The sequence below is a fragment of the Cervus elaphus genome, chromosome 19 (genome assembly GCF_910594005.1).
Source record: "Cervus elaphus chromosome 19, mCerEla1.1, whole genome shotgun sequence".
NCBI lineage: Eukaryota > Metazoa > Chordata > Mammalia > Artiodactyla > Cervidae > Cervus > Cervus elaphus.
In genome coordinates, this window is record NC_057833.1 from 49,163,773 (window position 1) to 49,187,738 (window position 23,966).

A 23,966-nucleotide genomic window follows, 5' to 3' on the forward strand; every position below is an offset into this window, starting at 1 on the left:
GCTGCACACAAATGTACACACAACATAGCCGTTCTGAGGCTTGGGTAGCCAGGGGTTGCCTGCTTCCAAAAATAAATTACATGCTAATAAATATATGCATTAAATTGTATAGGCCTAGACAGCTAACTCAGATTTTAAAAGAAGAAATCGGAAGCCATTTGAAATTATTTTGCTTCCTGCTTTTTTTTTTTCTTTCTCTACTTTTTATATTTTCTCGAATGACCATGTACTATTTGATAATTAGGGGGGAAAGTAAGCAAAGCAACTAATAGGGAAAAAAGTTCTCTTTTAAAGGTGAAAAGAGGTATGTGTATGTTGAATTATGTGAGAGTGGCTACAGTTGAGCACTAAATTTAGTACCGAGCTTCCTGGAAACCAGGGCACAAAGGGAAACTGGGTGGGGTATGATATGTTGTCAGATAAAGTGAGTAATACAATTTCATCCATAGGCTTCAGTGTTTGGGGGGCAGTACATTCTAAGAGGAATTTTATATAACAAATATTGAGGATCATAATAGAAAATGCCTTCAATTGCTGTTTTGTGGAAATTGTGCTAATGTTCTTTAAAAGGTGATGTTTTCTATATGTACTCAATAGGAGCTGAGGGTGTAGTAATGGATCTCAACTCATGAAAGTGTTTCTGTGGGCAGCTGAGCTGATATGGTCCAGGTAAATTGCTTTGTGGTGATTTCACTTTGTAGAGGAAGAGAATATAAATAACTCAGAAGGTTGTAGATTTAGTAATACCTTTCCCAAATATCAGCTGCTTCAGCCAGATTTTTGGCAAGTTCTGGATCACAGCCAAGTCGAGGGCAAGCATCGTAATACGTGCCCAAGGCTCCAGTACGTTGTGTTGTAATGGGAGAGGGACCCATATTCTTTCCCCAGAAGAGCAGGGATTCTTTTCACCTCTTATTATAAATATTATGGAATTTAGCTTGTTTCTGCTCCCAAATGGATGATCTTCTCATTTTTGAATGGCTGCTTCAAGGGTAGAAAATGAGCAAGAAAGGGCAATTATTAAATAATCAGTAGTGCTGGTCTGCTGATTAGAAACATGGTACATTTCCCCCTAGATGTTTTCAGCAGGTCCTCATTTGGTAACATGAGTGGTGATTGTAGGTTAGTTTGACCAAGCCTTTTCTCCTTTTATTAAGAAGCCCCAACTCTACAGAAGTATTCACACGGCTTAGTAGCTTTACTGTGAGGATTGAATGAGATTATACAAATAAAGTCTTAGGTAGCACAGTGTGTGGAGGTATACGTAAAGTAGTGGCATATTGTTATTAGTTGAAAAGTCAGCTTGTAATACTGATGATAATGAAATGGTGAAACGGTGTTCCATAGAGCCTCAGGGTCAGGGAAAACCTAGCCATTTTCCTTTTGTGACTTTCAGCAGTTGTGATGTTTACGGTTGTATTTCTGAGGCGATTTGCTTTGCTGGACAGGTATTCAGGCTGAGTCCAATAACACCGTCACTGTGCACTGAGTCGATGAAATAACGCAATTTACTTGGAATAAAAGTGTTTTGAAAGAGCACTCAGCAGTCCGATGGGGCTGTAATTGGTGGATATAGATGGTGACTCCAGTGAAGTCAGGCCCAAGAGGCTAAGTAGGTGACTGAGGATCTGGGACATGTCTGTTTGTGCTTTTTTTTCTAAATACTGAACCTTTTTTGTTAGTTTGTAGCAGAGAAAGGTTTATTTCAGGGTTAAGTAAGGAGAATGGATGGCTTGTGCTCAAAAACCCCAGGTCCATTTGTTTTTGTTCTTAAGTAGGGATGGCTATAGACTGCAACTATTTTTGTTTCCAGGTCTCTCTATTCCTTTGATTACTAGTTTTATGGATTGCCTGCATCTTCCTTGTCCCCCTGAAGGTCCAGCAACCAGAGCCACAGCCTGTGTTCTAGGTATACCTGGTTCTGTGGTTTTGTACAAAAGGAAAAGGAGCCTTTTTGTTTCCTGTGCTTGCTCTCTATGTATATGTTTAACTTTTATTTGTGCTTTTGGTTACGAGTGCATATTGGACTGGTCTTCAAAGAAACATTTATAATGAGGACTTTATTTTTTCCTTTCCTGGGTCATAATTAACAATTTGAAGCCTTTCATTTTATAGGTATAGAGAGTACTTTTTTAAAAATTTGGCTTAAAAAGAGAAAAAAAGCCCTCTTCCTTCTTGCCTCTGGGTCTTCTTGCCCACTCACCAAGCTTCCCTGCAGTGTATTCCTGTTTGGAATGAGGCTTTCATTGTGCCCTTCTGGAGGTCATTTCTCAGGGTGTCCTTTGGAAAGTTCTTTGTGGAAGGGAACCACCAGCAAGCCACTGTACTTCCGCAGAGCAGACTGTCCACTTTGACCAATGATGTATTATTCAGTTCTTGAGGCTCTTGACAACTGGTCCAGTGTCTGCCATCCATTTCATCAGAAACACTGTTCCCAACCTGGAGTCCTTGGGACCCACTGGAGTACTGTGTGAACCAGTCTCCAAAGCTTCATGACGTTAACTCCAGGGATGGAGCCTGTTGCTTTTGGGTGGAATTAAATCAAATCAGTGGGGTAATGATGAGTATCTCTTGCTGATTAGAAGCTCTGTTACTTAATAAATGCAGCTTGGTTAATAGTCTTTCGAAATGTCAGTTTTACCATAGCCCTGAGGTGGCAAGTAATAAAGATCTATCGATGGTGCCAAGGCTGGGAATGACTGTTCTAGGCCACCACTGTTCCGACTGTGGGTGCAAAGCCCAAGGCCTCCTTGTTGGTGACTGGGTCCCCTGTAATGCACCCACTTTTATGCATTTTTAGGTATAGGCTTTAATCTGTAATAGCATTTGAACAAAAGGCTTACATGGCTAAAACAAAACAAAGCACAGACTGTGTCACAGTGGCCTGTACTATATAAGTTATAAGGTGGAACTCAAGAGCGGAAGTTTTTAGCTTCTTTTATATAGACTGACGCAAATCGGGTCTAGAGGCTTTCTGCTGTCTTCCTTCTAGCTTGATCTGAAGCTTTCATTGTGCTCAGTGAAGGACCTCATGCTTCTCCACTTAGCTCTGTGAAAAGAGGGAGAATGAGTGTGTTAGGTGTGTTTATCTATTAGATCCACATGACATATACTCATCTGCCAAAATGTAATTAACATTATTTGCATCCAGATACACCCTGGCTAGTCTTAAAGCATATTTTCTTCCATTCTAGCTTCTGGAAGTACAGAGGATTTAAACAACTCTACTGCTGTCCACAACTCCTCGGTGAGTGGGACAAAGAGTGTCCATGTTGCCACCATGTTCCCCAACAGTGTCCGAAGGACGCCCCAGTCTTTAGCTATCAGTCTGCGACCTCTGAATGAGACAGAACATTTCCTTGAGGACTCTGAAATTGCCACAACTTCATCATCAGTCCATTCTTCCCCCTCGGAGGCAGAGTTGAGAAGAAGCAGTGGAGTATTCAGGAGCCCAGGGGATGGGGCATTCACAGAGCTGTCCCCAGAAAGTGCATTTGGTCCTACATCTTCCAATGTCTCAAGGGAATTTTGGCAAAATGATTCTCCAAGTAAGTCTTCAATCTCTATTTGATTTATTATGGACATTTTAAAATTGTTGAATTTCCTCAAGGGGTCACTTCAAGACCATTTGTAATCTTATAAAAAAAAAAAAGAAGACAACTGTATTCTTGGGTAACACTATCTCCTTTATCTGGTAGACCACATTATCACATTTTGATTTTCAGCCTCATGACAATGTTGTGAAATTAGTCAAACGGTCATCATTCCTCCTGCTTTCTTGTAGATGAGGAAGCTGAGGCTCAGCTGGTTTAAGTAGTGAGTGCGTGATCTTTATCTCCCTCACCGCAGAGCTGAGACTCCCACCTCCAAGCTCCTGGTGCTAATGCATCTTGTGGTTCTGCAGCTTCAACTTAAAAAAAAAAACTTTTAAAGAGCTGGCCGCTCTTTAAAGCCAGCTACAGTTATCTTATGTACAGATCATCTTCACAAATAAAATGTGCAGAGTATGTAAATATACTCCTCAAGTTCATGGTTTTAGTGAGCTCCCATAGTTGATTTTTTTTTTTTTTTTGCTGTATTTCAGAATTAGAATAATCTTTATTAATAATAGAACTGCCTTAGGAAAATACTGAAAAGCATAATATTTGGGCACATTGTATTTAATGGACATAGCAGCATACTCACTGGCTCATACTTCCCCATGTTTTAGGTGAAAGAACAAAACACTCAGGCCTTTAAGTTACTCTGAGACTTTGCACATATTGTTTAAAAGCTCCGCTCCTCACCAGTTTTTGGTATTGCTCTCTTATTGACACTGAATAGTTTTGAAATAATTGTTTAGAACATGAAAGTATACGTCAGGTCACACATATAGTATAAACACTGTACAAGGTCCTTGCAAAGGGCACCTTCTCTTAGGAAAGACTTATGTCTTAGTTGTGGAGGGATCTCTCTTACATCCATGTAATGGCCTTTTGTGTCTGACACCTTTCAGCCTCCGGAGGACCCCAGCTGGCCAGCGGCTCTGGTGCAGGGAATGGCAGCCCTGTGTCTCAGACAGAAATCTCCTCTCGGTCCGTCCTGCCAGTCAGAGGTGAAGAGAGCACCACTCTCTGGTTTTCCACCGGCAGCGAGCCCTTTGCAGGTGCAGCAGGAAGCTCCACTTCCCATCCTGAGGTTGTGAATGCTTCAGTTCTGACCCGCTTCTCAGCCTCCGCCCCACAGTCTCCAGGAAGGGACCCAGCGCTGTATGAAATGAGCTACTCTGAGCTGGCCACCGAGTCCTTGTCTTCATCCTCCTCAGAAAGTCTGGGCTTCTCGGCACCCCGTGGGGAGCGCTCAAGTGAGTCTCCATCCACAGAACCGCACCCCAAAGAGGGTGGGCGGCTGCCTGAGCTTGATCTTCAGCGATAATGAAATAGTTCTGCAGGCCTCTCAATATTTCCATGCCATCCTTCTAGCTGGTGATACCTATCCCTGTATATCCCCCAATTTTTCTGTAACGTCTCCAAGATGCTGCTGTTACCACTTGTTGCCACACAGCTCAGGGACTTCTCTGCAGTGTCCTTCCAGCCCTTAGAGCTCACCCCACACCCCCACGCTGCCACCATCACACAGCTTCTGGAAGGTGAGGGTATTGTATCACCTCCTTGTGAGTGGTTGTTCATGCCAGGTCTGGGCTTTCATCAAGAGACATTCTTCTTTCCCCCTTTTAAACAGCCTTATTGAACTATATTTCACATTCTGTACAGTTCACCCATTTAAAAGGTACAATTCACTGGGTTTTGGTATAGTCACAGAGTTGGGCCACTATCACTACCATCTATTCCAGAACATTCCCATAATCCCGAAAAGAAACTCTGTGCTCATGTGGTCTCTCCCCATTCTCTGCTCTTCTGGGCCTCTGACAGCCATGAATTTACTTTCTGCCTCTATAGACTTGCCTACTCTCATTTCAGTTCAGTCGCTCAGTTGTGTCCAACTCTTTGCAACCCCATGAATCACAGCACGCAGGCCTCCCTGTCCACCAACTCCCAGAGTTTACTCAAGCTCATGTCCATCGAGTCAGTGATGCCATCCAGCCATCTCATCCTCTTGTCATCCCCTTCTCCTCCTGCCCTCAATCCCTCCCAGCATCAGGGTCTTTTCCAATGAGTCAACTCTTCGCATGAGGTGGCCAGAGTACTGGAGTTTCAGCTTCAACATCAGTCCTTCCAATGAACACTCAGGACTGATCTCCTTTAGGATGGTTTGGGTGGATCTCCTTGCAGTCCAAGGGACTCTCAAGAGTCTTCTCCAACACCACAGTTCAAAAGCATCAATTCTTTGGCACTCAGCTTTCTTCACAGTCCAACTCTCACATCCATACATGACCACTGGAAAAACAATAGACTTGACTAGACGGACTTTTGTTGGCAAAGTAATGTCTCTGCTTTTTGATATGCTATCTAGGTTGGTCATAACTTTCCTTCCAAGGAGTAAGCGTCTTTAAATTTCATTGCTGCGATCACCATCTGCAGTGATTTTGGAGCCCCCCAAAATAAAGTCAGCCACTGTTTCCACTGTTTCCCCATCTATTTCCCATGAAGTGATGGGACCAGATGCCATGATCTTAGTTTTCTGAATGTTGAGCTTTAAGCCAACTTTTTCACTCTCCACTTTCACTTTCATCAAGAGGCTTTTTAGTTCCTCTTCACTTTCTGCCATAAGGGTGGTGTCATCTGCATATCGAGATGTTTATAAATGGAACCATAAAATGTGTGGTCTGTTGTGTTTTTCACTTAGCATCAGGTTTTCAAGGTTCATCCATGTTGTAGCATGTGTCAGTGCTTCATTCCTTTGTATTGCCAAATATTATTCCATTGTATGGATGTGCCACGTTTTAATTTATACTTTTATCAGTTATTTCTCACCTTTTGGTTATGATGAGTAGTACTCTTGTGAACATTCAAGTACATGTTTTTGTGTGCACATATGTTTTCTTGGAATTGCCAGGTTAGATGGTAGCTCTGTTTCTGACCTTTGAGTAACTACCAAACTCTTTTCCAGAGTGGCTGCACCATTTTGTATTCCCACCAGCAAAGTAGGAGGATTTTAGTTTCTAAGCACCTTTAACACCACTTGTTGTTGTCGAGCTCTTTTGATTCTAGTGAGCTGACTCATTGGAAAAGACCCTGATGCTGGGAAAGATTGAGGGCAAAAGAAGAAGGGGGCAGCAGACGACGAGGTGGTTAGATAACATCACCGACTCAATGGATGTGAATTTGAGGAAACTCCAGGAGATAGTGAAGGAAGGGCGCCTGGTATGCTGTAGCTGCAGTTCATGGGGTTGCAAAGAGTTGAACATGACTTAGCAGTTGAGCAACAGTAACAGCAATCCTAGTGGAGGTTAAGTGGCATCTTAAGTGGTATTGGATTGCAGTTTTCCCAGCTGACTAATGATGGTGAGCATCTTTTCATGTGCCCATTGACCATTTGTATATCGTCTTTGGAAACGTATGTTTAGATCTTTTGACTCTTTTTAAATTGGGTTGTTTATCTTTCTTTAATTGAGTTGTGAGAGTTCTTTGTATATTCTGGATACTTGTCCTTCATCAGAAAGATGATTTGCAGTCATTTTCTCTTATTCTAGGGGTTGTCTTTTAACTTTCTTGCTGTTATCCCATGGACAGCACAAATTTTTTAATTTTGATGAATTCTAGTCTGTCGCTTTGAGAAAACTTTTCCTTTGATGTTCCTTTTTAAGAATGTTTTTGAAAAATATGTTGAAAACAATTCTCATCAGCCTTATCAATGTAAATTGTATGTTGATAAACCAAAAATGCAGTAACTTATCATTTAAGCTTATAATAGGTTTGAATTCTTACCTTTCCACCATTACAGTGGCAGCTCTTTTCTCTGCTATGAGTTCTCTAATTAATGAGGAAAATTAGCATTTAATATTTACTACTGATGTGATATGGAAAAGCATATGCTTTGTTGTAAAGAATATCACATATGTGGGTGGAGACTGTGCTGTTATATGTCCAGGCATGGAAAACACACTCTTTCTGTCACTTAAACACAAGGTATCCTTTTCTGCCCTGCCCCTGTGGTCTCAGAAGTTTCGCCTTCGCAGGCCTGGAGCTTACATCCCATAGAATTTCCCTCTTCCATCTCTTCAGTACCCTACACTCTGCAGTCAGGGTGCAATTGGTGTGTGTGGACAATGTGACCTCAGTGTGAGTGGCACGTGGGGTTCTGAGGCACCAGATAAGGAAGAGCCGTGTTCCTGAAACCACCTGCTCTGGGTTAACATAACGCTTTCTCTCATTTCCTTGGAATCACCCACAGCTCACAGCTTCTGTCATACGGCTCTCAGATTTCTTGATTCATCTCTTCCTCTGGGTTCAGATGCAGCCCCTCTGTTTCAGGGCATGACTGCCCCCTGTGTTAAGTCTGTCAGCCTAAGGGGGATGGTTGGCCTACATTTTGTATGACATCATCACAGGCCTGTCCTCTTTGTCAGGGAATTTATGGTCAGGTACGCTTAGCTCTCCAGCTTCTCCTGGTGGACTTTGCGTGGGTCTCTTTTAAGTCCCCCCGTGAGGATCAGGTCACATCTGCGACCAGGTCCTGGCTTTCCTGGTGCTCCCTGTGTATGCCTGTGTGCATGTTCATCCCTGCCGGTCAGTTAACACAAACCTGTTATGAAGTGAGGGCTTTCCAGGTGGCACTAGTGGTAAAGATCCCACCTACCTTTGCAAGAGGTATAAGAGATGCAGATTCAATCTCTGGGTTGGAAAGAGCCCCTGGAGAAGGACACTGCAACCCACTCCAGTATTCTTGCCTTGAGAATCCCATGGACAGAGGAGCCTGGGGGGCCATAGTCCATGGGGTTGCAAAGAGTTGGATACAACTGAAGCCATTTAGCACTAGCATCATGAAGTGAACTGACCTCACACTCAGCTTTACATCCATTTTCCACCAAGGTAGGTCTCTCAAGGACTAGACTGACTTGGGAATTGGAATAAGAATCAGAAAAGAGCCTGTTTTTCTCATTAGATCCAGCTTATGAAGCAGTTAGGCTAAAAAGAATTGGTCCTCGTTTCCCTCATTTCTGAAAAGAAGGATTTAGTTGGTAATAATCTAAGATTCTTTAAGTTTATAGCATAAAATATGTACCCAAGAAAAAAGGAAAAGGATATTTATTCATGTGTCACATATTCTTATTCAGTCCCCAGCAAGAAAAAGAAACAACCAAACCCACTTGTAACCTCTAACCATGACGCCATTTCTCACTGAGGTGCTCGGGTGAAGAGCTACAATGTAGAGTAACAGACACTGTAGAATGGCAGGCCCTGTGTCCATCAGCTATCGCTGGTCCCACCTGGAGGTAAAAGCCTTTAGGGTAATACCAGCCTCCCTCCCTGGTCTTGTCAGGTGGAAAGCTCCCTGCAGGGTTGTTAGTTTTTCGCTCACTTAGGTCTTCCCTGGTGGCTCAGCTGGTAAAGAATCTGTGTGCAATATGGGAGACGTGGGTTCCATCCATGGGTTGGGAAGATACCCTGGAGAAGGGAAAGGCTACCCACTCCAGTATTTTGGCTTGGAGAAGTCCGTGGACTGTGTCATCCATGGGGTCGCAAAGGGTCGGACATGGCTGAGCGACTTTCACTCCCCCCGCCACCACCACCAATTTCCCTGACATAAACACTATTTATTATGTATCACCAAGCAGAAATATTGTATCGATCCTGTTCACTGGAGTAATGAACCTTATCATAAATCCAAGTCGCTTGAACAGCAGTGTTGATCCCGCACTGCCTCTGGAGGTTTCAGTCACTGCTATGTTAGCAGGAAAGACACACATGTTGGGTTTTCTTTCACCTTGTCTGTTTCAGACAAAGACCCTGAGAAGGCGGAGGACAGCATTGTGGCTCACACAGCCCCACTGTACACCTCACTGACCAGCCCTCCCCTTTCCTGTCCTCTTGTAGCCACCGAAGACAGTCCTGAGCTGGATGTTGGTGCCGAAGCTGAGGAGGGGGCTTCCTGGGGAGCGCCTGGAGTCCGCACTCACAGCCCGCACACTTTGGCTACGTTCTCTGGAGTTGGGGAGCGCACACTGCGATCTCTCACCAACGGTAGCACAACTCCCAGGGATGCGGAGCTATCGGCGGCGACAGCTGGAGAAATGGAGAGTGCCACGCAGCAGGAGAACATGACGGTGACCGGGGACGCCCGCCCAGTCTCGGGTTCACTGGCAGCCACAAGGACCTTCGGAGGGCATGGAGGTGATAGGCAGGATCTCTGCATGTTCCCTCAGCATATCTGTCGGTTTGCTTGTGGTGTTAGGATGATTTTGGCTTCCCTGGTGGCTCAGATGGTAAAGAATTCGCCTGCAATGCAGGAGACTTGGGTTCCATCCCTGGGTCGGGAAGATCCCTGAGAGAAGGAAATGGCAACCCACTCCAGTATTCTTACCTGGAGAATTCCATGGACAGAGGAGCCCAGCGGGCTACAGTCCATGGAGTCACAAAGTGTCAGACATGACTGAGTGACATGTCTGATGTGACATTTTCACTTTCACTTTCTAGAATGAGTTTGCTGTCAACCCAGAAAGTGTCTTACCAGCTCCCTGTGAAGAGCACTGTCTGGGTTCTCCCACCTCCCCCACCCCCATCCCCCCCCCACGCTTACCCGAGACATTGGCACTGTTGTCAGCCAGGATGCTTGCAATCAAGGAGCCCAGCCGGGCTGTGGCTGAGGCCAATCTCCTGGGAAAGAAATATCTCATTATACAGAATGGAAAGTTGGGAGGGTTTTCCTTTTTCCATTTAGGCACAACAATTGTTCTATTTGGGGTCTTAAGAGCTTTTCAGATACTAATTTGTTTTTATCAAAAAAAAAGGTCTGTGGAAGGAATTTGGACCTGTTCCCTATTATTTGGGGCCCCACTTCTCTTTTATTACCGTTTCCAGTGCTGCCACTACGCTCTTCACAGGAGGGCAGGTCCATTCAAACCCTGCCTGCCTCCCTGTACAGTCTCTCCAGAGAGAGTGTCTCTCCCCCGGAGGGCAGTTCGTGGGCCGGACACCGAAAGTCTGTCTCAGAGTATAGGTTCACAGATGCCTGTCTGACTGGCCTAACTGCAGTTTTCCCTTGGCAGTCACTGGGATTAGCTACGATGGAGTCAGCAGCACAGATCCTGATTGCGGAACCTCCAGTGAGCACACAAACTACACCTGTGCTTCATCTCCTTTCACCAAAGGGGAACGGACCCTACTGTCCATTACGGACAACAGTTCATCCTCGGATGGAAGGGAGACTTCGACCTCTTCCGTTAAGATCTCAAGCTCTTTGAGTTCAGACTCTTCGTACTCTTCTCAGGCTCAGACCGAGAGGAGTAACATCTCATCCCACCAAGGAGAACATGCTCAGCCTTCCACCGAGGTGCTGGTCCTGCCCTCGGCCAATTCTCCGTCTCACACACCCACCCTTAATATGCCGGCCACTCTGGTCCCTCTGGACGCCGACGCTAAATCTGTTGGTGATGGGTTATCATCTTCTTCATCGGAGCCGCCCCTGCCCTTGCCCTCAGTGTCACGGTCCTATCAGCTCTTCTCATTAACCTTGCCATCTGCCGGGGCCTCCACCCATCCCCTGCCATCCACCCCTGATGCACCCACTCCTTTGTCCTCCTCGCCACCACCCTCGTCAGTATCCCTGACAGCATCTGCCCCCACCTCGCCGTCTGACTCACAGACACCCCTCCCACCTGCACCTTTTACCCCACTCCTGCCCAGGGCAAGGGGTGCTCCTGTGACTTCAGTTCGGACGTCAGCAGTTACATCGTCTATGCCACTGCTGCTTAGCAGTCAAACAGCAGATCCTAAGAACCAGAGTAACCCATACCTCGAGAACATCATTACGGAATCAAAGCCACCAAGCCTGCAGACTCTGCCTGCAGAGGCCACGGAAGCTGTAACAGTGATGTCTACTCTGGGGATCCCTTCACCCCTGGCCTTCACAGACTACTCCACTTCTACAGACACTGAGCAAGCCCTTCCAGCCACGAGCACTGGCTTAGCCCACACGTCTCCAGCTTTGGCAGCCACCACTCTCAAGACCTCTCATTCTCCCGAGGCCAGCCCTAGTGTCCCGTCAAGCACAGCAGCTCTGATGGGTGGCCCCACAACAGTACAGACAGTGGCCGGGGAAACAGTACAGACAGTGGTTCAGCTCTCGCCAACCAATCCTGAAATTCTCGTGGTCCAAGTCACAACAGAAGGTGCTGTCACCACAGAAGGGAGCCCAGTGCATAGAGATGCCGCCACCAGATTGTTCCCCCTGACTGAAGAATCCACAACAGAGCCTGGCCCTACAGAAGAGGACAGCCTGGCTTCATCTTTCCTCAAAACATCTCCTCCCCCCAGAACCACGCCTGTCTCTACAGCTAAGGTGTTAACTCCTCCATCGACCACCTCCACGGCCCAGAGCAGCACCCAGCCACCCACAGCACTGTCGTCTCCAGCCGCAGGTAGGACACAGCTGTGGACACATGCTGAGGACTGTGTGGGTCTCTGGTGTGATCTCAATGCTTTCTGTTGAAAAGCAGGAAAGAATGCCCCAGTGACCATTTTCTCCCTCTTTCTCACTCCTGAGTTACAGAGGGCAGACAGGAGAAGATGCCATTGGCCATGTTGACACTAGTAGTTAGTAGGTTGTAATGCCCTGTAAATGCATGACCTTTTCAAGCATGCCTTTAACAAGGCCAGAGTGGGGTAGCAAAGTGAGATTGAAGGGTGGGAAACTGGAGTGAAGAAGCTTTACATGACCTGTCTAAGACACAGAGTGAGCAAGTGCCTGCTTCCAGATCAGAATCCCAAGCTTCTGAGTTGGTCAGCCTGTGCCCCAGTCACCGGGGAAGCATCTCTTGATCCCCTGAGATTACCCTAAGACTATGGCGCTGGCTGATAAATACGGGTGAAGGGACATGTTCAATGAGAAGACGATGAACTGACCTTTCCTATAGTGCCTGTGTGACCTTGCGCTTGAGGTTATATATCTCTCTATCCATGTTCAAGTTGCTGGGACAAGAGAAATAAAGCCATCCACGTGATTCTTTGTCACCTAAGTACAGGTAGCAGGGAGTAGGATGACATCCTTTGATGTCAGGGCCAAAATTTGCTGGATATTTAGTTTGTCTAGACTCAGGCAAGGAAAACTGCTATTGATAAAAATGTGAAATGGAGACTGAAGGGAGGAAGGAAGAAGGGGAGGGCATTGGAGGCAGGTCCAAGTAGGCAGCCGTCATCCAGCTTGTGGTCCAGCCACAAGCCCCGCAGCCCACACAGCCCCGAGAGCCCTGATACATCAGTGCCCACTTCATGCCAGTGGTCTGAGTGCCACTAGGAGATGGAAGCTGGCTGCTGCTTCTGGCGAGTTTGCAATCCTGCTTCAGGACTCACAGGCTTCATTTCCAGATGCCAAGTATATTCCAATATTAGATAGAACATAATTCACAAGTGTCCCTTAAAGCCGACTACAGCCCCTGCAGTGATAACTGTAGGCCAGTATTAGGAGGATTGTCACTGGCTGTTGCTATGTCTTTTGTGACAGAGCCTGTGGGTGCAGTGTTTGGATATATAGGTGTATGCACACGTTTAGGTATATTTGAAGTAGCCACGAGGAGCAAGGACACCATCTTCAGGTTTAGCCTGTTTGTCTTCAGGGTAATTCTGGAGCTAGAACGCTCGATTTTTGTCTTCTTTTTCTCAATCTACCACTGACTTTTCTCCTTGGAGATGACTTTTCTCCTTCTGTTGTGAGTTTTGACTTTTCTCAGTGTGTGTCAGAAACCTTTATTAGGCAGTTATGGTATAACTGGAGTGTGACAAGGCCAGTTATAGAGACCAAAACGGAGAGTGTGGTCACTGCCCCTGGGAGCCGGGAGTCTTAAGAGGACAGTGGAGCCTGTGCCTCATCAGGGCCTGGCTGAGTCAGATGGGCTCATGGTCACAGTGTGTGAAGAGAGTGCTCACTTGCAGGCTTTTTTTCTGAATGACTGCACAGTTATTTGGAGACCCATTTACAGTGTGAGATCTTTGGAAAAGAGAAAACTTGGAGCAGGGAGGATAGTTGATCAGGTGTCATTTCCTCCTTAACGTGTGTTTTAAATAGGCATTGCTTCAAGTAGAATTTGTTAAGTATCCCAAGGCAATGTCATCATTTCCAGGCTCAGGAATCTGTAAGCAGCATTCAGATTTGAACCAGCGCCTGTATTCAGGGATCCAGCTGTTTAATACGCCTGTGTGTACACAGCCAGTGCCGGCATCCAGTCCCCATGCTTCTCTTCTGCACCTCCAGGAACCCATTCTATTTTGTAGTACGGCCTTTTCAGGGCAAGTACACAGAAATAAGCGAGAATCAAATATTAGCTGGGAGAATTAAATATTTACCTAGAGCTGCCTTTTTACCTTTGCTGTGTGATTAACTGCTCTATTCTGGAAATGTGTTTTCAGTTAACAGCTGCACCACTCACCCTTGTCTTCATGACGGGAAGTGCGTTGTGGATCCCACCACACGTCGTGGGTACCGATGTCTGTGCTCACCTTCCTGGCACGGGGACAACTGCAGTGTGGGTAAGAAGAAAAGTCATCTGTGCTGGTCTATAATATAGTGCCACACTGAGGCAGGCAATAGACTCCTTTTTCCTCCAAAACATAGGGCAGTAGGATTTTTAAATTCATACCCTGCTTACTTGAGGGTTAGCTTGCTTATGCATTGTCTGCAGAGTAATGTCAGACAGTGACATAGACAGGCCCCCAGGATCTGGCTGCCTTCTGTGGACTCTGCATTCCTGGACCACCCATGGCTCCCTGAAAACTCCCACAGTTTACTGCTCTGACCTTTGCTGTGCTGGTGCTTCAGCCTGGAATCCCCCTACCCACATCTGCTTATTAAAGTCCTTCCAGTCTTTTTCCAGATGTTATTTGAAACAGTCCTTAATTCTCTCTCCCATCAAAGTAATTACCGTCTTTACTTTCTCTGTACTTTCAAATCCTACCTTATATTTATGTTTATTTGCACCCCTGGCTGCCCCCACCCTCAGTAGACTGGTAGCCCCTTGAGAACAAGTGTGGTGTCCACTGGTTTCTGGTCCCCTCCACACCCAGTGCCATTTGGCCCTTAGAAGTGCTCCTTATACCAGATTATGAGTGTGCTGCCTGCTGAGTTCACTGTGGTCCTGTGTTCCCTCCTCCACAGATGTGAACGAATGCCTCTCAAACCCTTGCCCACCCCTAGCCACGTGCAACAATACTCAGGGATCCTTCACCTGCAGATGCCCAGTGGGGTACCAGCTGGAAAAAGGGATATGCAATTTGGGTAAGAGAGTTCGTCTGTCTTGGAATTTTCTCTGCACTACAAAGTATTTTGCAAAATAACATTTATTATTTTTCTCCCTAATCAAAATCAATATTTGCCCAAGGTATAAATTGAAGGAATATAGGAGGAGTAGAAGACACTATTATTCCACCACTCAGAGACATAGCACTTTATTTGCAATCTTTTTTTAGTGTACATTATATTTTTATACAGTTGGAAGTCATATGGTATTTGTGCAAACTTTATATCTTAAACATTTTTCATGTTATTAAAAATATTATAAAAAAAATATTATATAAACTTTGTAGTGACTGCCTAAATATGCCATCATTTATGCAAACACTATTTGCTTTACGTTCTACCCTACAGTTAGGGGGGAAAAAAGATCAAAAGGATAGTTCAACCAAAGAGTTAAAAAAAAAAGAAAAAAATTAGGGAGAGGAAAAAAGAGAATAAAACCCTGATTGTCCTACCACATTCACACATACTTTTCATTTTTAAAAACTATCTTCATGGTCTTGTCCACAGGTAGATACATTTTTAAAAAGCTACTGCCAAAATTGTATCATATAATTTGTCACATTTTGACCTTGAATTTAATAGAGTCCATGAAGCTGGTTGGTTTTAGATATAATCTCCATTATACAGGTTAAAAAGCAAACAACCCAAATGAAAACTAAGGCCCTGACAAAGTAACTAGTGGCCCAGCTTCTGTAACTGCTTTGTGAGAGGCCAGGTTTGCAGCCCACAGTTCTTCCATCACACAAGGCTGTGTTTGTCCTAAGAACTTTCTTGCACCCAGGGTGTGTAACCTGTGTTAGACTGCCAAGTTTAATGAAGAACTAGAAGAAATTAGAAGTGAGGAACGGGGTTGTCTAAGATGGATAAGAGAACTGTCAGGTACAGTGACACAACTTGGAATCATCTTAAATCTCTTACTCTGGTATTTAACACAGAAAAAGTTCTTAGTGTTTTTTTGAGAGAACAAATGTCTGTATCCTTTGAAATTGTTATTTGCATGACTTCTACTGCCCATGGGCTGAGGAGGATCATCAAGACTTTTAAGAAGGTGATGTCACGTGCACCCCAATGTTCATTGCAGCACTGTTTATAATAGCCAGGACATGGAAGCAACCTAGATGCCCATCAGCAGACGAATGGATAAGGAAGCTGTGGTACATATACACCATGGAATATTACTCAGCCATTAAAAAGAATGCATTTGAATCAGTTCTAATGAGATGGATGAAACTGGAGCCCATTGTACAGAGTGAAGTAAGCCAGAAAGATAAAGACCATTACAGTATACTAACACATATATATGGAATTTAGAAAGATGGTAACGATAACCCTATATGCAAAACAGAAAAAGAGACACAGATGTACAGAACAGACTTTTGGACTCTGTGGGAGAAGGCGAGGGTGGGATGTTTCGAGAGAACAGCATCGAAACATGTATATTATCTATGGTGAAACAGATCACCAGCCCAGGTTGGATGCATGAGACAAGTGCTCGGGCCTGGTGCACTGGGAAGACCCAGAGGGATCGGTCGGGTAGAGAGGGAGGTGGGAGGGGGGATCGGGATGGGGAATACATGTAAATCCATGGCTGATTCATGTCAATGTATGACAGAAACCACTACAATATTGTAAAGTAATTAGCCTCCAACTAATAAAAGTAAATGGAAAAAAAAAAAAGAAGGTGGTGTCAAATGACAAAACTAAAACAATTTGGTAACGAGTTTGATGTCCTTTATTGAAGGGAAAGCAGTTCATGGACTGGGGAAGTACAGGGCCTCACAAACCATGGGAGGAACACTCACTTGGAGCCATTTTGGGCAAGAGTGAGTTTTACTGAGTGTTAAAGTGCTGCACTCAATATGCCAAGAAATTTGGAAAACTCAGCAGTGGCCACAGGACTGGAAAAGGTCAGTTTTCATTCAGTCCCAAAGAAAGGCAATGCCAAAGAATGTTCAAACTACTGCACAATTGTACTCATCTCACATGCTAGCAAAGTAATGCTCAAAATTCTTCAAGCCAGGCTTCAACAGTACATGAACCATGAACTTCCAGATGTTCAAGCTGGGTTTAGAAAAGGCAGAGGAACCAGAGATCAAATTGCCAACATCCACTGGATCATTGAAAAAGCAAGAGAGTTCCAGAAAACATCTTCTGCTTTATTGACTACACCAAAGCCTTTGACTGTGTGGATCACAACAAACTGTGGAAAATTCTGAAAGAGATAGGAATACCAGACCACCTGACCTGCCTCCTGAGAAATCTGTATGCACGTCAAGAAGTAACAGTTAGAACTGGACATGGAACAACAGACTGGTTCCAAATCGGGAAAGGAGTATGTCAAGGCTGTATATTGTCACTCTGCTTGTTTAACTTATATGCAGAGTACATCATGAGAAATGCTTGACTGGATGGACAAGCTGGAATCAAGATTGCCAGGAGAAATATCAATAACCTCAGATATGCAGATGGCACCACCCTTATGGCAGAAAGTGAAGAGGAACTAAAGAGCCTCTTGATGAAAGTGAAAAAGTTGGCTTAAAACTCAACATTCAGAAAACTAAGATCATGACATCTGGTCCCATCACTTCATGGCAAATAGATGGGGAAAAAATGGAAACACTGACAGACTTTATTTTTCTGGGCTCCAAAATCACTGCACATGGTGATTGCAGCTATAAAATTAAGAGATGGCTTGCTCCTTGGAAGAAAAGCTATGACCAACCTAGATAGCATATTAAAAAGCAGAGGCATTACTTTGCCAACAAAGGTCTGTCTAGTCAAAGCTATGGTTTTTCCAGTAGTCATGTATGGATGTGAGAGTTGGACCATAAAGAATACTGAGCACCAAAGAATTGATGCTTTTGGACTGTGGTGTTGAAGAAGACGACAAAGGATTAGATGGCTGGATGGCATCACTGACTCAATGGACTTGAGTTTGAGCAAGCTCTGGGAGTTGGTGATGGACAGGGAAGCCTGGCATGCTGCAGTTCATGGGGTTGCAAAGAGTTGGACATGACTGAGCAACTTAACTGAACTGAGCTGAGTTTTATAGAACATAGAAGCAGCAATGGGGAACAGGGCATGATTGTCTAGGGTTGCATATCTGACCTTATTTAGAAAGAAGTATAGAGCCCAGAGTTGGCTTCACTATTGAGAATGGGCTGACTGACGCGCTGCATTACTAATCAAGGGGAGTATTTTTAGGAACTTGAAAGTTGGACTTGCTGATGTGGCACCCCAGGCAGGTATAGCTCCATTTTGGGGCTAGAAATGTATTTCAACAACTGTACCCTACTAAAATAAGGGTCAAATTTGAAAATTGTTTAAAATACAGGGATCAAGTCAAAGTGTTATTTTTAAGGAAGAAAAATCTGAGAATATAGACATCAGTCAAAGTCAAGACATCCTCGTAACCTATTCCATCTAGCTGCACCCTGTAAGAAATAAGTGAGGAGCTTCCGTTTAAGAATGGAGATGGAAATGATTTTATTTTGAAACAGTATGGAAAAGTATACTTGCCCAGAGACTCAAATGCCAGGCTTCCAGTTCCGGGGTCAGCATGTACAGCACATTGACTCCCTCAGCCTCAATTTCCTCATCTGTAAAACCAGATTACCACCTGCTCTGCTTCCCACTCAAGGATATTATGAAGATCAAAATAAATAATATATTTGAGCAAGCTTGGAAAGTGGTAGGATCCTTCAGATGGGAGGTATCCTTTGACATTAGGTTTCTAATCTCTTGGACCAGAACTGAAAGCAGTGAAAGTGATAAACTACTCTGAATACAGAGCAATAATTATGGATCTTTTAAGAATCATTTAGATAACATGTAAATTACCAGTGAAAAAATTGCCCTAAAGCCAGATGATGTAATTGCAGTGTGAAGATGTGACTATGCCTGGGGGACACTGTGTAGCCTTATTCATATTCACATGGATGCAGAGGCCATGTTTACTGCCCTGATTCAGAAGAGATCTGTACTTGCCAGTTACCATATGTGTGCTTCTGCACAGAGAGTCTGGGTGCAGACCTAGACCTGAGGATGTAGGAGTTGGGGGACTGTTCTGGAAGCCTGTGTGTGGAGTGTCCCACAGGCACCATGGATCAGGAGGAGAGCTGCTTACTGTGTTAACAATCATCTTTCCCTTTTCAAGTCATTTAGCTTCATTGTTCATAAGCATCAGAGGAACATGCAAATTAGAGCATGCTGAAACGCTTTCATTTGGCCAAGAATATTTTCAAAGAGCTCCCTGCTGCTCAGAAAGAGTCCTAAGCAGCTGGCTTCACTGAACTGTAGAACAAGCAAAAAGATGTTAAATAAGGATTAAGGGCTTTAGACAGTAAGTATAAGATGTTAAATGTTTTCCCTGGCTCATTTGTGGGCCTTCTTCTTAATTCAGCAGGCAAGCTTTCTGTGAAAGAGCAGCTTCATAGGTTTCTGTGTTGAGATTTTTTTTTTCTTGTCCAGAGGGAGAGATAAGATTTAATCTAAAGGAGATAAGAACCAGATATAAGGCAGGCTACCCTAATTTTTGATTGCCTACCCATTTGTAAGTTCCATTCCCCTCAGGTCCAATCAGCACAGATTGATGTTAACTAGAATTTTATTTCTAGTTAATAAAATGGACCTTGGAAAATGGGGCTGCATCCTTTTGTGTCTGAACCCAACGGTATCTTGAATATGGGTTGTTTTCATATACAGCTTATAATCATGGAGTCTGGCGGCTCCCTGCAGTGGGGTCCTGCTTCAGATGTTTGACACCTTTCTCTGCAGCCACTTGGTTGTCCTTAGACTGTCAGATTCCTCAGGGGGCTGCGGGTTAGGGGGAAGAAGACCTTGGAAGATGGACGCACATGATGTTAAATGTTAATTTTGGCCCTTGGGAGCTGGGTGATCCTGGGAAGTAACCCAGCTTCTGGAAGGCTCTTTTATCAATGATAGAACAGACATTTCCTCTGAGCAAGAGGAATAGTGATTGGATAGAGGTGACTAATGAGAAGAGGAAATCAGAGCACACCCTTGAAGTTAGGGCTTGCTAACTAACTTGATAAAAGACCTAGAAAGCAAGAACTTTCCTTCATCCGAAGCTTTATAGGGGTTGACAAGTCTTTCCAGCCCCAGGTCTCCCTCCCCTCCTCCTTAAACTGTTTGCTTAGCTCACCTCTTCTCTGTCACAGCTTCACTGAGCATCTAAGATGTGAGAGCCCACTGGAGAGGTGAGGAAAGCTCATGCTCATGTAGACTAAAGGCTCCTTGGAGCCTCTCACTCAAAGGTCTGCTCAGTCTGAGCTTTCAGCTCAGCTGAGTAGGTGCTCACGTTGCTAGAGGAACCCTGAGGAGGGAGAGGTGGTCTCCACCCTCCAGGAGAAAAAAATGTTTGGAGAGCATCTTGGGAGGTGGAGGAAAGCTGGCTGCCCTGAGATTTATAGATGCTCACACTTGTGCAGGTTGACCTTGTGAGGTCTAACAGGTTATGTTTTCATTTTCAGTTAGAACCTTTGTGACAGAGTTTAAACTAAAGAAAACGTTTCTTAATACCACCGTGGAAAAACATTCAGACCTCCGTGAAGTTGAAAATGAGATCACCAAAATGGTAAGTTTCCCAAGAGGCATCTCCCTGCTAGTCCTTTATCTTCTAGAACAGATTTTATTCAGAGTGAGAACCTCCTGAGGATCACCTGTATCTCCCGGACTGTTCATTTCTATCATATTTGAAAGGCGAATGTCAGGGTAAAATTAAAGGCCTCTCAGAAATAGTAGGGAGGTTTGAGAACTAGTGATGCTGGTAGAAGCATTTCTTCTAATGTGTCTTCCTGAGCTGCTTTTATCAATGCCTTGGCATTTATTTCTTCTCCATGTCACACACTTAGGTGACATGTATCAGTAAGAGCTGTTGGTAAAGAGGAAAGACCTAGAGAATCCTGCCGTCCCATCTGCTGTTGACCTGCTATGTGACTTTTTTGTGTGTGTCTCAGAACTTGGGGAGAATGATGCTTTTTTCTCAAGGGAATGACAAAGGTGGAAATTAATCCCATTATCCAGGGTTGAGAATTCACTGAATGGATTATCTGGGGACCTTTGATTCTTTTTTCCCTCCTTGCCTCCTTTTTGTCAGGAAAAAAGTAAAAATGGAGGGGAAGGGAGAAGAGTCAGAAATGAAGCTCAGACAGTATTTTGCTTCTCAGCTGCTACCAGGGTCTAAGAGTTAATGCTCAGAAACTTGAAATTTGCCATTAAAATAAGTTTTAGAGATTGATTTCTGATTTTAATTTTACTTGTTCTATATGGCTAAGAGTATGTTAGCCAAAACCTATAAGATTTTATAAGACCATGGGTTTGATTTGTGTAAAAATTAGATTCCAGTTCCCTTTCTCTATGAGCATCTACTCTGTGACAGGCCCTTTGCCTCCTGTAAGAGTTATTGCCAACACCTTTAGAGGTGAAAACCTGGAGGGCTCTGGAAGTTAATGACATTGCCTGAGTTTACACAGAGCAAGTGCCAAGTTAGGAAACAATCCACCAGACCACTGTCACTTCTGATACCAATTGTAAGTTCAGGGATCTCCACGAGACCCTCAGTTTTGATAATGTACTAGAAGTACTCAGAAATCTCCCTGAAAGCTGTTAAATTCAAGATTAGGGTTTATTATAGTGGAAAGATTCAGGTAACAGCCAAGGGAAGAGAAGATGCATGGGGCAGAGTCCAGGAGGGTTTCAAATTCATTCCAGTCGTCCTCTCTCTGTGAGGTCATAGACAGGGTTAACGCCTCTCGGCAATGATGTATACAGTATTCATGGAGCATCGCCAACCAGGCAGACTCACCAAGCCTTGGTGTCTGGAGCCAAAACAAGATAGTTGCCTGTAAGCCTGACCTGAGTCTCTAGCCCCTCTGGGGGTCCAGCTGGTACCTTGTAACTCAAAACCCCTAGCACAAGTCATACTGTTAGACTATCTGGAGTGGCCAGGGCCTCCAGGTCTACAAAAGCAGGACATTCCAAAGAATTAGAGATTACCTTCCAGGAGTCAAGGGCCAGACCTCTCTTTGGGTAAGGTCAAATTCTTTACTAAATGGCAGGGTTTTATGTCTACTAACCCTATAGTGAGTGTTCTTGGCACCCCACTGCAGCTGCCTCTTTGTTGGGCTGTAGGTCAGTATTCCTTCTAAGATAGTACAGGGGCTAAGAACCTCCTGCAGAGATACAGTCCTTCCCATTACACGGTCCCCAGTGACCCATCTGCTTTGCTCAATTTTACCCAATATCAACCAGCTTCCCTGGTGGCTCAGTGGTGAAGAATCCACCTGTCAATGCAGGAGACACAGGTTTGATTCCTGGGCAACCCAGGCATGGCAACCCATTCCAGTATAGCCTGGAAAATCCCACGGACAGAGGAACCTGGTGGGCTGCAATCTATAGGGTCGCAAAGAGTGGGACATGTCTGAAGCAACAGCACATATGCACACACATCCAGTATCAACATATAATTTACTAGTGATGTGACATCCCCTCCCCCAAGAAATAACGAAGATTTAGGCTATGACTAGAGAGGATTTAGGCTGTGACTCAAATGGCCTTTCCCAAGATGCTGTTCTGTTCTGAAATGTGCTATTTCTGTTTTTTCCTGGGGAAAAGGAAAGTTTAATAATAATAAATCATTGCCTTATGAATATAAAGCAATGTTAATACAAAGACAAAAAGGGTTTGACAGCATCCTGTGTCTGAATCCATCTTGTAAAGGATGAGATATGTCTGACACACAGGCATTGAAGACAGGTAGGTTGCATTGGTCAAGGTATTGAGACCCTCAGCTGCACTAAAGGAAGCCCCAAGCCCCAGTTCATGTTATGGGCGGAGTGGGGAAGCAGGCATGGTACATCATGCCCCACAGGGATTTTCTGCTCTTTTCAAGGACACAAGGCAAACACAGGGAGTCACTCTTAATTTGCTCTCAACAAAAGGGCTCTTGACCCGTGTAATATAATTTCTCATGGAGAGCCTTTTTGAAGAGGACCTATCTGTGAGTTAGGTCAACTCATTGTAGATTATGAAGGGTCTGTGTAAGACCTGCCAGACCTGAGGGAGCTGAAAGGAACCCAGCCTTTTCAGGAAGTCTTGTTCACTATGCAAAGTCCAAATAAACAGTTGCCTCTGAGGTTTTTGAAACCCTGGGTCTTAGACAAGATCTGCTCCTTTGAAGATGTTTTGCATCCAAGGGTGCTATTCTGAACATCATTTCCTGCCAAGATTTTCCCCCACTGATTTACTATCTGCCTCTCTCCCTTTGTGCTCATGGAACAACAGAATAAGAGTAGAAAGGCATTTAAGAAAGGAACAGAAAAAAAGGACACCACTCCTGTGTGAGGCTGCCTGCTGATACCTCGATGACTGGAAAATGCCTGTTTGATCTTGAAAATAGGAAATTGGTTCTAGGTTCAAGGCTTTTTTGTCTGACTCACAGTTAATGATAAACTTCTTCCTTTCAGTTAAATGTGTGTTTCTCAACATTACCTGGTTATACCCGATCCACAGCTCATGTTTCTAGGTAAGTAGCAGGATTATATGTGCTTGTTTGTGGACCAGTCTATAGAAAGGGGAGGATATTCTAACAAGTGTGATGACAACAAAACTGGCCCCTGTTTTGACTGTAATGTAATTTCTCATGGAGAGCCTTTTGGAAGAGGACCTATCTGTGAGTTAGGTCAGCTCATTGTAGGCTACGAGGGGTGATCCCAGGCCAAGGTCACGGAACCGTCATACTCTCCCAGGCCCTCACTGGAGAATGGGGAGGACACTCATTTTCCAAAAATCCTGGGACCCACATATCAGTTTAGGATGATTAAAACATTCATACTTTGCCTATAGGGAGTCCAGTGTTGTGATGATGTCACTGCAAGCCACCTTCTCTCTGGCCTCCAACGTGACGCTGTTCGACCTGGCCGACAGGATGCAGAAATGTGTCAACTCCTGCCGGGCCTCTGCTGAGGTCTGCCAGCTCTTAGGGTCTCAGAGGCGGATCTTTAGAGGTAAGAGAGGGGCCCTCTGGGAGGACCCCCCATCCAGTTAGGCACAGACCT

At 44.6% G+C, this 23,966-nt stretch overlaps 1 protein-coding gene across 2 annotated transcripts in view; it reads left to right on the plus strand.

Moving 5' to 3' along the window:
- The window catches only part of HEG1 (heart development protein with EGF like domains 1), an 83,191-nt gene that overhangs the window by 26,714 nt on the left and 32,511 nt on the right, over window positions 1–23,966 (plus strand). For both annotated transcript variants that reach the window (XM_043875505.1, XM_043875504.1), the window contains exons 4-12: window positions 3,195–3,548; window positions 4,496–4,843; window positions 9,477–9,773; window positions 10,649–12,019; window positions 14,004–14,123; window positions 14,749–14,868; window positions 20,382–20,485; window positions 23,376–23,434; window positions 23,755–23,915. In XM_043875505.1, coding sequence (XP_043731440.1) covers window positions 3,195–3,548; window positions 4,496–4,843; window positions 9,477–9,773; window positions 10,649–12,019; window positions 14,004–14,123; window positions 14,749–14,868; window positions 20,382–20,485; window positions 23,376–23,434; window positions 23,755–23,915 — 2,934 coding nt within the window. The remainder of the gene's footprint in view (window positions 1–3,194; window positions 3,549–4,495; window positions 4,844–9,476; window positions 9,774–10,648; window positions 12,020–14,003; window positions 14,124–14,748; window positions 14,869–20,381; window positions 20,486–23,375; window positions 23,435–23,754; window positions 23,916–23,966) is intronic.